Consider the following 13,226-nt stretch of genomic DNA (forward strand, 5'->3'; position numbering starts at 1 on the left):
GATGGTAAAACTAGCCTATGCTCTACGTATCTTTTTTTGTGCTTTGAAACTTTTGTTAGGGTATTTTTTTTAGTGATAATTAGGAAGGTCTGGTGGGTTGTTTATTCCAAGTATCGACTCTGTGGTGATTATTTTCGCCTTGTTAGATTTTCGATTGTGTGCATGTAGTTTGGAGTATCGAACTCACCGTACAATATGACTCTTACGATTCTTTTCAGAATTCTCTTAGTAAAAATCGTTTAACTTTTGCTAAGAATAAAAAACTAAAAAAGGATTTCATAAAATTTTGGGAGAATTCCATTTCAAAAAGTATTAATGATAAAAGAGGAAACAAATTAAGGACTTTCAAGGATTTGAAATCGTTTGATATGGAGAACTTTTTAAAATTAGATATAGACAGAGCTAATATTTCAAACTTTATAAGAATAAGGATAAGTAATAGTATTCTTATGATTGGGAAAGGCAGACATAAAAAGATTGATTTAGAAAACAGATTATGCCCCGTTGTAAATTTGAAGATGAACTACACTTTACCTTAAAATGTGCCAAACTGAATGAATTGAGGAATAAATTTTTCCTGAATATTTCGGATATTTTACCATCTTTCAATAATCTTTCAGACATGGAAAAATTCTATTTCATGATTTCGAAGTAATGAATCAATGTTAATACCAAAATATGCTATCTTTAATTACATTACAACAGTATCGTAACTATATCCTTTCTGAATAAGTCTGTTTAAAGGATGGTTAGCTTTTGAGGTGAATGCCAATATTTTTGTGCTTTCGGTAAAGAATATTACCATAAAAGATTTTGATGTAAAAATGTCCTTGTAAAATCTAATAAATGTTTTACCACTGGTTTGTGATATCGAAAACCTTGGTGTTATAATTATTCAGTAATACAGAAATGGGTCACCTTCTAAAAATGGATGATTAACAATAGGAAATGGAAAGTCATATCATTAATTTCGGTATTATGCTTCCCGCTAAAGATGTGTCAGATGTTGTTTCGATGGGTCTTTGCCGATTTTAGTCTTAAATTGTAACTCATAACAATAAGGAAACGGGTCCGCAATAAGTGGTTCACAATCAGCTCCCATTGGAATTCCGAAAACTTGGCGATATATTATAGGAATCGACCATTTATGGCCGTGTTTTTGGATGCGGATATTTGCTGAAGTGATTGGTAATGTGCTTTTCTTGATTGAGTTACTTTTTTGTAAACTCTATTAAAACCAAAATTTATAAAGCTCACTATAGCTTGTGTTTATCATAGTGTAGTTTATTGAATATTGACTTTCATGTAATAAAATTTTGAATCTTGAAACTTAATCTTGAAAATTTAAACTTTAAAAGTTAAGTAGGCTCGCGGGTATAAGATTTTCAGAAAAAAATTAAATATTAATTTTTCATTACAAATTTTATTTATTACCTTAAGTAATTGTTACTATATGGTACAAAACTCATTCCAAAAAATCAATTCGTGTTGGCCCCAGGTGACTTTTAAAATGTAGATATCATTGAAAAAGCTCCAAATTACCTCCCTTTGGTGCAAAAATGCCATTTTTTAGCATTCAAATTGAAATATCTTTTTAACTCATCGGTGACCTATATTTTTTATTGTTGTTTTCGAATAAGCTGTACATAAACTAAATAACTGTAAAATTTAAGCGATTTCTGTAATTTAGTTCTTTTTTTATTTCGATATATTACTGCTATTTCTCCTATTAGTTCAACAGAAAAAAGGACATTAACAAAAATGTATGCTTCTTTCAAAGGCAGATTGTGAGCGTAAATGAACGGTGACCCCATTTTTTTATTTCATTTTTCTATTAAGTATAAGATAAAGTTCATTTATATAGAAAAATATGGAGAAATCCTATATTAAATAAAAAAAAATTGATTTAGCGGACCCGCGAGCCCCCTTAAGTACTGAGAGATGTTTAATAAAAAAATAATAAGATTGTTTATTGTTTTGTTTGTGGTTTCCGAATATGTGAGTTGCAAGAGCTTAAGCAGAGTTCCATTTGGTTCATATTATCACTTTATTTCATGATTACTTTGTGTACGTATTATGTGTATATATATTGTGTATTTCACTAAAAACTTGTTTTATAATAATCATTGTATTATGATGTGTATGTATCTTTCCGAAAAGGGGCCCATCATGGATTGGTCTGAAAATAATGCCTAATTAGGGTTCAATCTCTTGTTAGGTCAAACGAAAAACTTTATAAAAAAACATTTCCTGCTGCTCCACCGAAAACAAGACAGTAAGAAAAGACTAGTTGGCTAGGAGTCAGAATAATGTTGAGACTTCGTGTTACTCCCTGGCTAAAAAATGGTCCCAGTGTGTCAGTCTAGTACAAAGCAGGTTCATATTTATAATGATTTTCTGTGTTTTCATGTACGCCATGTTATATTTGCCACTTCACATTAAACATCTATCAACCTCAATTAAACATCAAACAAGCGTCCTGTAATATCTTTAATGTATTTAGGTGTTTTTATTAAAAGTAAAGGTAGATATACAGTGTGTGCACTGCGTACTAGTTTCCTTTTTAAAATAGGAACAGTCAGTGTTAAGTGAGATCAAGTCCGAAAAAAATGGTATTTTAAGATTGAACTAGTGACATCAATGATAAATAATGCAAGATAGATGAAAGACTGAAGTGTAAGTAAGAAATTTATCCTGATTACCCTAATTTCTTAGCCAGTAGGTTCAAAGGAAATTCGTGTCTTATTTTGCCATACTACCTAGTGGCAATGAAACGTTTTACACTTCAACATATGCTATTCACTCATGCCTGACTTGTGTATATTAACTGGTGACTCTATGGTAGATGAAATTACTAGTAAGCTTCTTCATTTTATTGATATCTTATTACAAATATTGATATTACAACCATAACCATTGACCAGTCCTGACAAGTATTCATTGCTCCATTTTCTATGAGGGATTCCCAGAAATGGATAAATTCTTTTTGTGATGTAGATCTATCTGAAGAGAGACAAGAATTAGTTTGTTCTTCATGATTGTATAGGTATATGAGTGTAAATATTCTTTTGTTGCCTTTAAAAAAGAAAAACTCAGCACTTCTCTAGTAAAATACTTTTTGGCTTTTCACTTTCTCCAGTGTTAACTTCTGTGGATTTTTTTATAATTATTTTTGACATTCAAATTCTTTTTAAAATATTGTTCATAACTGTTGTATAGATAATGGTTATAATATTGGTGTTAAAGTTAACTAGGTGCATTGTTCAGAATTCATGCTTACGACATGTTTCATCATAGTGATATTTGGCATAGATATTGGTTGTTTGTTGCTTTTTTGTCAGTTGTTGTCTCCGATACATTTTCGCTTTACATTCTCAGAATCTATACACCGCTCAACTGCATGCAGTTTGGTAATGTTCTAGTGACTTTATAATTTAAATGGTGAGTTTACTGATTGGGTAGATTAATGAGGATTGACTGGGTTTTTTTTTCTTTATTTCCAGTGGCAAATATTTCAAGATAAATATTTGTAACCAGTTACATATACTGTTGATACATGCTATGATTATGCATAAGTATTCGTGTACCTAAGATTCAAGGACTACTCTTATCTCGATATCGAAGGGAATTTAGAATATTTATTTTGTTGAAATGTTTTTTTTTTTATTTATGCATGTTTGATATATTTTGTATGCCTTTGCTAAAGATTTTTTTCAGAACAGTTTCAATTTCAATGTAAAGACGTCAGTCTTACTTCGCTGACTTTGGACTGTATGTTTTAATCAAAATGTTAGTTTCTTATGCGAGTTTATAGAAAAGATCCTTATACAAGACCATTTATATTTGGTTATCTTTTTAATAGGCATTCTTCCATTCTATTTCCACGCTCCCTTGGTCAATTATTTTAAAATGCTAGACATTTGTTCAAATATTACGATCTCTGACTAGACATGTTGTAAAACAACAGTGTATTTTGCCATTGTGATTTGGTTAGCATCCCTTCACCTTTTTTCTTATATGTGTTTGTTTTGGGGTTTTGTTTCGTCTTTTTTAACAAACAATTCATACCGTGTTCTTGGCATGTCATTATGGAATTCATCTGTTCAAAGACAGTATTCATCATATCCGTCACAACATCTACAGACGACTGTCCACACGAGTCACTTACAGACTTCTGCATACACTGGTAAGAACCAAGAAGTATTCTGAAACAGTAACATCACAATATTACATCCTCGAATAACTATCAAACTAGGATGAAAAACCGTGTCCTGCATTTATTTAAGTTTTTATCTCTGTCTTGACTTTTTATTTTTCACTCTACTCGGTCCTGACTACTTTTTATAGTTTATCCTGACTGTTTTACATACATTGTTATCCTGTCCTAGACCCCCCCCCCCCCCTAAAATCAAATCCCTTACTTGCACCATTTTTGTTTAACTTGATCTGTGTACGCATCATCTAACATGGATATTTGTTCAAGTTGGCTCTTGACAGTTTCAACATGGTCCTTGTAACAAGCATTAGATCTTTTCTGTACCTCTGGTTTTCTCCAACAAGCATCATGTAGAACCATATCTACAAAATACACTTTTAACATTAGGAACTCAATTGTTTGTCTTATTTTTTGGTTAAAAACGATAATGCTTATATGTTCATTTACTATTTGGGTTTCTTTACTGTGGCAATATCCGAAGGCTGTTTGTCCTAGCCCTTCAATGTGTTTACGAAGAAACACCAAATCCTACAATATTTTGTATATTAGTTGGTATCTGTAGCATGATTTGCTGTACAACTTGAGCTTAGGTTTTTTATATAGATCATTATAATATTGCTCACGTTGTATACATTTCTTAGTCTGCTTGTAACGTATTGTGTGCCTTGTGTTTGTATAGTTTTTCAATAGGAGGACCTTTTATATATCACTAATAGTATACGGTATGGGTTTAATCATTTGTGAAGGAGACGATGACCTGTATAATGTTAACATCTTCATACTTTTGGTATATGGATCGCCGGTTGTCTCATGTCGGATATGATGATCTCTCATAGCAATCATGACACATTCTTTTTTTTCATATACTGAAAAAGGCATCTTGTTTAATGTCCTCCGTGGCCAGATAAATGTAAAAAAAAATGATGTACCGTTGTCGTTGTTTATTCATTTATCTAACTTATTGTATACCTGAAAACCCAGACGTGCATATAAAGTTGACTGTTTTCAGTGTCGTCGCAAAAGTAGATGCATACATCAAGTCATCTGAACATTTCGATAACTTGGGCGTGTAACAGCTCTTGAATTCTCCTCTGTATCTGCAAATTGAAGTAATATCACAAGATTTCGACGTGCATTGCATTATACTGTTGCATGTTAGTATGTACAGTGAAATAGCCATCTTTATGTGTATTGTGGTTGGATTTACCTCGCTGAAAGCTCCTACAACAAAAGCTGGTCCAAACATCAATATATCGTGGAGTGAGTTTAAATTGAAGAATCAGTTTTAGTGTTGTGGGCTGTCTGCCAGCAGTAATGAAATAGAGCAGCAAAGAATATTCTGAGGAAACTGACTCGTAAAAGATATGCCGTACAACCAAACAAAATGATGATTTGTTTTATTCGCCGAGATTTTGATTTTTGAAAAATGTAGAATATATACGTACTTACGAACAAAGACTTTCAATCTGTCTTTTATGAGGCAAAACAGTGAATTCTTCCGATTCAGATACATTCTGCGACAGTTTCCAAGTACACAGATTAAGTCCAACAAAATCGCATCCGTTTACTGTACTCAAGACAACTAAAATGAAAAGTTGTCTATCAAAATTCTGTGTTGTCCAGGAGAAAAAAACTGTAATGTGTTGGTTTCATTTTTACAGCACTGGGTCGATACCTTTGCCGGTGGACTACCAGTCCCCAGAGGTTTGCGCAACTCAGTAGTCAGTACTTCGGGACTGATATGATTTATAACAAACCTTTCTTAGATGGACCTTTTATAAATTTTTAAACAATGAAGACACTAAAGTTTCAACTCCCTCAGGCAAAGTGGACAGTAGATGGTTTAGTCTATTCTTTTAAGGCCTTTTTCTTCATAAAGCTTCTATTAAAACTGTTTAGAATCTCACACATCCTCGGCTTTCAAATATTCGGCTTTGCGCGCTCCTGATGAAGGTAAAGTCAGACTGAAGTGAAATTTTTGTGTTTGCTCTTAATCTATAGAATATCCAGAATATGCTGAAAAGTTAGTGGATATAATGCGGCTTCCTTTAAATCATACTTTGACAGATGGAAAGTCGGAAGAATACTGAAGTATTATATGAGGAATTCGCTCCACAACTCAGTAAAATATTCACCACAATAACAAAATATGGATATATTATTTAAAGTGTATGGATATTGTTTTTTACGGAAGCGTTTTAGCGCCACACTTTTTTTTTATATTTTTCTTCCTATCTTCGCAAAGGTTTGCGTAATATCGCAAAGGTTTGCGTAATATCGCAAAGGTTTGCGTTATATCGCAAATGTTTGCGTTATATCGCAAAGGTTTGCGTTGTAACGCAAACCAAACCTTTTGCGTTGTAACGCAAACATTTGCGATATAACGCAAACCTTTGCGTCACAACGTACACCTTTGCGTTACAACGTAAACCTTTTGCGGTATAACGCAAACCTTTGCGTACCTTTGCGTTATAACGCAAACCTATGCGAAATAACGCAAAGGCAAACCTTTGCGTTGTAACGCAAACCTTTGCGATAAAACGCAAATCTTTGAGTTATAACGCAAACCTTTGCGAAATAACGCAAACCTTTGTGAAATAACGCAAACCTCTTGATTTCAATTTTTCATTAAGTTTTGTATGTATATGACCGACTGTCATTCATTTCGTTTGTGGTTTATTAGTAGGTTAAAAAAGAAACATACATCCATGCAAGGCCAAATTATTATATTAAAAATGCATAAGAATAATGGAATACTTGAAGTTCAATTATACATAAATAAAAACTGATTTGTGCATAAAAAAAGTATATAATTTAACATGAAAATAGACGCTATATAGGCATATTTAAATTGAAAGATAATTCTTTTTTTTTTTTTTGAAGCAAGAAATCGTTTTTTAAAATCTCAGAATATGATAAAGATTCTTTGATAGAAAGTCATTGAATTTTCATTTCAATATAGTGAAGTATTTTTAAGATGCTTGGCTAGTAATTTTAATGGAGAGAACATAATTTTATTAATAAAACATCTTCATTCTGTACATTTATTGTCAAAGGGTAGCTTGTTTAAATCTAACCAACTTTACACAGTTCTCAAACGGGATCTTACTGTGGAAGTATATTTATATTCGGTTAAACAACTCGTCTAAACATCAACCCAACAATGTTAGATCTGTAAATTTGCTTTCGCAAATTTTTTGTTCTTCCCTCGCCGGGATTTGAACCCATGCTACTGAGATATCGTGACACCATATCGCCTGCACTGTAGCCGTCCCGCTAGACCACACGACCACCTGGGCTTCATAAAAATGAAGCTTTCGGTGGCCGGGTGTTACCTTTCCACGTCAGTTTTAATCTAGCGTCGTACTACAGTACATGATATATAAGGCATGGAGATGTTATTTTTACAGATCAGATAAATTATCTATAGTAAAGGATCCTACAAATTAATGTAAGATACAGTCACAGAAAATAATTATATTTATAAGTACGTCTGAGCAGACTTGGGGTAATTGTAATTGTAATCATTAATCAGCTGTAATTGATTACAATTTTTCAAGTAATCATTGTAATCATTAATCAACCAAAAATCTGATTACATGTAATTTAATTTAATCAATTACTTTTCAAAATACCCTGTAATCCTGATTACTTTTTGATTACATTCTGATTACAATGAAAAAAATCTTAAACTGTGTTTATGGTCAATAAATGAACAATTTTGTTATTCTTATTTAATAAATATGTACATCTTAAGATAGTTTGGTTTACTTTATAAAGCATTGATTTGTATACTTCAGAAAAAATAAACTGTTACAGTATTGAAAAGTCATCATTATATCATCAAAGTCATCAAAATATATTTTACTGGCCTTAGTAAAATATATTGTACATATATTCAAAATTTAAAGATTTACATATATAATATATATTTGATAATAACTGTTATATTCAAGTAATATTATACTTTTCTTTAATCCTGAATTATGATCTTTTGTTAATATTGTGATTTTTGTCAACTTTGAATTGACAGGTAGGAAACCAATTAAGGTTTGTTTTTATTGCAATTTCCAATTGAGTATAGCTGTAGGACAATGTATATGATAAAAGATTAATCAGACATGTGAAAATTTATCAAATTTTAAGTTGGACAAATATCTTGTTCAAGATAAGCAAATTTTTGTATTTTCTTAAATTGGACATGTAAAATGCAATGATTTATAGGACTTATATTTTGTTTACAATTTGATTAAACAATTCTATTAAAATTTTACATAGTTTTTAACTGGTAACTTTATTTCATCCATATTTTAACTTCCATAAACTGCACCTTGAAATACATATAAAGTCTCAAAGAGGTCAGAAGACAAACAGCAAACTCTAAATGCCATATTCAATTGAAGTCAAAATAATTAAGAGATCAATGCTGATAAAGTGTAATGGGTAATAACCAGTGACACAATGTTCATGTATGTATGTTGTGAACTTTTGTGGTTTATTAAATAGATAGCATTCAAAAAATCAGAATGTGAATATATATGTTCAAACTCTTTTAGGTCATTTTTTAGTAGCAATAAACAAAAAAAAACTATGTTAATTGGACATGCTTTGATACTATATATGCCCTTGAATTTTTACTAGATAACATTTTTGTTCGCTTTGGGGATTCCGTATATCGTCAGATTATCGGAATTCCAATGGGGACTAACTGTGCACCACTTATTGCGGACCTGTTTTTGTATTGTTATGAGTTACAATTTATGACAAAAATAAGCAAAGACCCATCGAAACAACATCTGATAAACAAATTTAATAATACTTTTAGATATTTGGATGATATTTTGGCTCTCAATAATGACGACTTCAGTATGTATATTAATGAAATTTATCCTGTTGAACTTACTTTAAATAAAGCTAATACTAACAATGACCACTGCCCTTTTCTCGATCTTGATATCTATATCACTAATGGAAAGCTGAATACTAAAATTTATGATAAAAGGGATGATTTTTCATTTCCTATCGTTAATTATCCGTTTTTAGATGGTGACGTTCCCTTGTCACCATCTTACGGTGTTTATATATCTCAACTTGTACGATTCGCTCGTGTATGTAACAATGTTTTAGATTTTAACGAGAGAAATTTATGTATTACTGATAAATTATTACACCAGGGTTTTCGATATCACAAACTAGTCAAAACATTTACTAAATTTTATCATCGCTATAAAGACATCATTCGTAAATATAGCTCAACATGCAGACTTCTAATACGTTCAGGTATTTCACATCCAATTTTTATGGTAATATTCTTTATAAAGCACAAAGGTGTCAGTATTCACCTCAGAAACTTACAAAACCTTTGAATAAACTTATTAAGAAGGGATATAATTACGATACTGTTGTCAAGTCATTAAAGATTGCATATTTTGGCGTTAATATTGAGTCACTGATAAGGTCTTTGCATCGGAACTAAACACATTATTTTTTAAAAACAGTTGTTGGCATGACACGGGTTATGTTCTTCTCATATATGTTATGATGGTATGATGCTAAACCCCTAACGGGAAGGATTGTGCCTGATGTTCATATGATGAAATCATAATCTTTCAGTCAGTTTAATTGAAGTCTGGAGCTGGCATGTCAGTTAACTGCTAGTAGTCTGTTGTTATTTATGTAGTATTGTCATTTTGTTTATTTTCTTTGGTTACATCTTCTGACATCAGACTCGGATTTCTCTTGAACTGAATTTTAATGTGCGTATTGTTATGCGTTTACTTTACTACATTGGTTAGAGGTATAGGGGGAGGGTTGAGATCTCACAAACATGTTTAACCCCGCTGCATTTTTGCGCCTGTCCCAAGTCAGGAGCCTCTGGCCTTTGTTAGTCTTGTATTATTTTAATTTTAGTTTCTTGTGTACAATTTGGAAATTAGTATGGCGTTCATTATCACTGGACTAGTATATATTTGTTTAGGGGCCAGCTGAAGGACGCCTCCGGGTGCGGGAATTTCTCGCTACATTGAAGACCTGTTGGTGACCCTCTGCTGTTGTTTTTTATTTGGTCGGGTTGTTGTCTCTTTGACACATTCCCCATTTCCATTCTCAATTTTAAGTTTGAAGTTATTATTTTCTAATATATATATAAAACAAAATCTTTTCTAAAAAGTGCTTTAGTTGTATCAAATTCATTCATATCATTCAAAATGTTTGTTCTTTTTAAATTCATTGTAATCAGATGTAATCATGATTACTTTGCTAATGTAATCATTAATTTAATCAGACACTTTCAGAAATGATGTGATCATAAATTTAATTCAATCGTACAAATGACAAAGTAATTGTAATTTAATCAATTACATTGAAAGTAATCGGACCCATCTCTGCGTCTGAGCCAGTGACAACTCTACAACAGATTTATATTCGGTTATAGCTATATTAGCAGGGTTGATTTTGTTTCTTCGGCATAATCTCAATTTACTCAATTTTCTTTGTAATATATATAAAAGTAACATGGATATCGTTTTTTGGTGGCCTTTACAGTTGCTGTTGGGTGTGAGCAATTTAATGCTCCGTGTTGAAGACAGTACTTGATGGTCTATGATGGTTTACTTTTACGAATAGTGACTTAGATGGAGAGTTTTCTTATTGGCACTCATACCACATCGTCTTATATTATTCTGCTCATTATTAGTTAAGGAATGACTGTAATATATTTTCTGTCTATTCAAAATAATATAAAAAATGTGGTGCACACTGAATAACGCGCGTAGCGGGTTATTTAACAGTGTGCACCACATTTTTTAATGCTATTTTGAATAGACAGAAAAAATATTACAGTCATTTCTTATAATTTAATTCTAAATTCCATTTTAAACCGTAGAAAACCATGAAAAAACGTTGATGACGTCACGGTCACATGACTAAATTATGTCTAGGGGCTGATAACAAAATAACGTCAGCCAATCAGAAGACGCGTTACATCCAAAATTAAATTATTAAATGATTTGTTCTAATTATTCAAGCATTTTACTTTGCAATGACTACAAAGGTGATAAATTTTAATATATTCAGCCTCCTCCACATATCGCAAATGTTTGCGTTATAACGCAAAGGTTTGCGTTATTTCGCATAAGAACGTTTCTAAAGTATTTTATTGTATTTTTGTGGCAAAAACTAAAATGACTAATTTTGTTTGTATACTCACGTATTTTGTATGCCTTTATCAGTAATATACAATTTAGACTTTATTTTTTTCTTTATCATCAAAGTTGAAAATCTATATGTTATTTCTATTATCATTATGGAAAATATACCTACATGCAGACGGAAATATCCAACCAAAAATCTTCCCGAGTGACTGCATTTTGACTGAAAGAAATGTCGTTTGTTTTCTCACCTAATTCTTACACGATATATTCTATAATTCACACACTAAGTGCAATCTAATGTTATTGGTCCAATGTTTTTTCCCTTCTAACATGAAAACAAACTTTATTTTAAACACAACTTTACAGTCCCACTCATATTTTGTTTCTTGTTTTTATTGGTATTAATTGATTTAGATGTAGTAGATATGTTTAGTCATGCATGATTTGTTTTGGGAAATTCCTATTTATCTATTTTTTGCATGTATACGCTCTTTAGATGGTAAAACTAGCCTATGCTCTACGTATCTTTTTTTGTGCTTTGAAACTTTTGTTAGGGTATTTTTTTTAGTGATAATTAGGAAGGTCTGGTGGGTTGTTTATTCCAAGTATCGACTCTGTGGTGATTATTTTCGCCTTGTTAGATTTTCGATTGTGTGCATGTAGTTTGGAGTATCGAACTCACCGTACAATATGACTCTTACGATTCTTTTAAGAATTCTCTTAGTAAAAATCGTTTAACTTTTGCTAAGAATAAAAAACTAAAAAAGGATTTCATAAAATTTTGGGAGAATTCCATTTCAAAAAGTATTAATGATAAAAGAGGAAACAAATTAAGGACTTTCAAGGATTTGAAATCGTTTGATATGGAGAACTTTTTAAAATTAGATATAGACAGAGCTAATATTTCAAACTTTATAAGAATAAGGATAAGTAATAGTATTCTTATGATTGGGAAAGGCAGACATAAAAAGATTGATTTAGAAAACAGATTATGCCCCGTTGTAAATTTGAAGATGAACTACACTTTACCTTAAAATGTGCCAAACTGAATGAATTGAGGAATAAATTTTTCCTGAATATTTCGGATATTTTACCATCTTTCAATAATCTTTCAGACATGGAAAAATTCTATTTCATGATTTCGAAGTAATGAATCAATGTTAATACCAAAATATGCTATCTTTAATTACATTACAACAGTATCGTAACTATATCCTTTCTGAATAAGTCTGTTTAAAGGATGGTTAGCTTTTGAGGTGAATGCCAATATTTTTGTGCTTTCGGTAAAGAATATTACCATAAAAGATTTTGATGTAAAAATGTCCTTGTAAAATCTAATAAATGTTTTACCACTGGTTTGTGATATCGAAAACCTTGGTGTTATAATTATTCAGTAATACAGAAATGGGTCACCTTCTAAAAATGGATGATTAACAATAGGAAATGAAAAGTCATATCATTAATTTCGGTATTATGCTTCCCGCTAAAGATGTGTCAGATGTTGTTTCGATGGGTCTTTGCCGATTTTAGTCTTAAATTGTAACTCATAACAATAAGGAAACGGGTCCGCAATAAGTGGTTCACAATCAGCTCCCATTGGAATTCCGAAAACTTGGCGATATATTATAGGAATCGACCATTTATGGCCGTGTTTTTGGATGCGGATATTTGCTGAAGTGATTGGTAATGTGCTTTTCTTGATTGAGTTACTTTTTTGTAAACTCTATTAAAACCAAAATTTATAAAGCTCACTATAGCTTGTGTTTATCATAGTGTAGTTTATTGAATATTGACTTTCATGTAATAAAATTTTGAATCTTGAAACTTAATCTTGAAAATTTAAACTTTAAAAGTTAAGT

At 31.4% G+C, this 13,226-nt stretch overlaps 1 protein-coding gene across 3 annotated transcripts; it reads right to left on the minus strand.

The window, feature by feature from the left end:
- Positions 1-2,858: 2,858 nt before the first annotated feature.
- Positions 2,859-11,837, minus strand: LOC139520287 (uncharacterized). Of its 3 annotated transcripts, none has more exons than XM_071312805.1 (6): positions 11,537-11,837; positions 5,666-5,798; positions 5,186-5,313; positions 4,422-4,578; positions 4,069-4,205; positions 2,859-3,003 (listed from the first exon to the last, which is right to left on the minus strand). In XM_071312805.1, the coding sequence occupies exons 1-6, from the start codon at positions 11,580-11,582 to the stop codon at positions 2,873-2,875; spliced, it is 732 nt and encodes a 243-aa protein (XP_071168906.1). In that variant the 5' UTR covers positions 11,583-11,837; the 3' UTR covers positions 2,859-2,872. The 3 variants fall into 3 exon arrangements, with proteins under 3 accessions (XP_071168906.1, XP_071168914.1, XP_071168925.1); XM_071312813.1 differs by having other exon boundaries at positions 2,859-2,999; positions 11,537-11,835; XM_071312824.1 differs by lacking the exon at positions 11,537-11,837 and having other exon boundaries at positions 5,662-5,777.
- Between the last annotated feature and the right edge of the window lie 1,389 nt (positions 11,838-13,226).

Source organism: Mytilus edulis, chromosome 1 (genome assembly GCF_963676685.1).
Source record: "Mytilus edulis chromosome 1, xbMytEdul2.2, whole genome shotgun sequence".
Taxonomy (NCBI): Eukaryota; Metazoa; Mollusca; class Bivalvia; order Mytilida; family Mytilidae; genus Mytilus; species Mytilus edulis.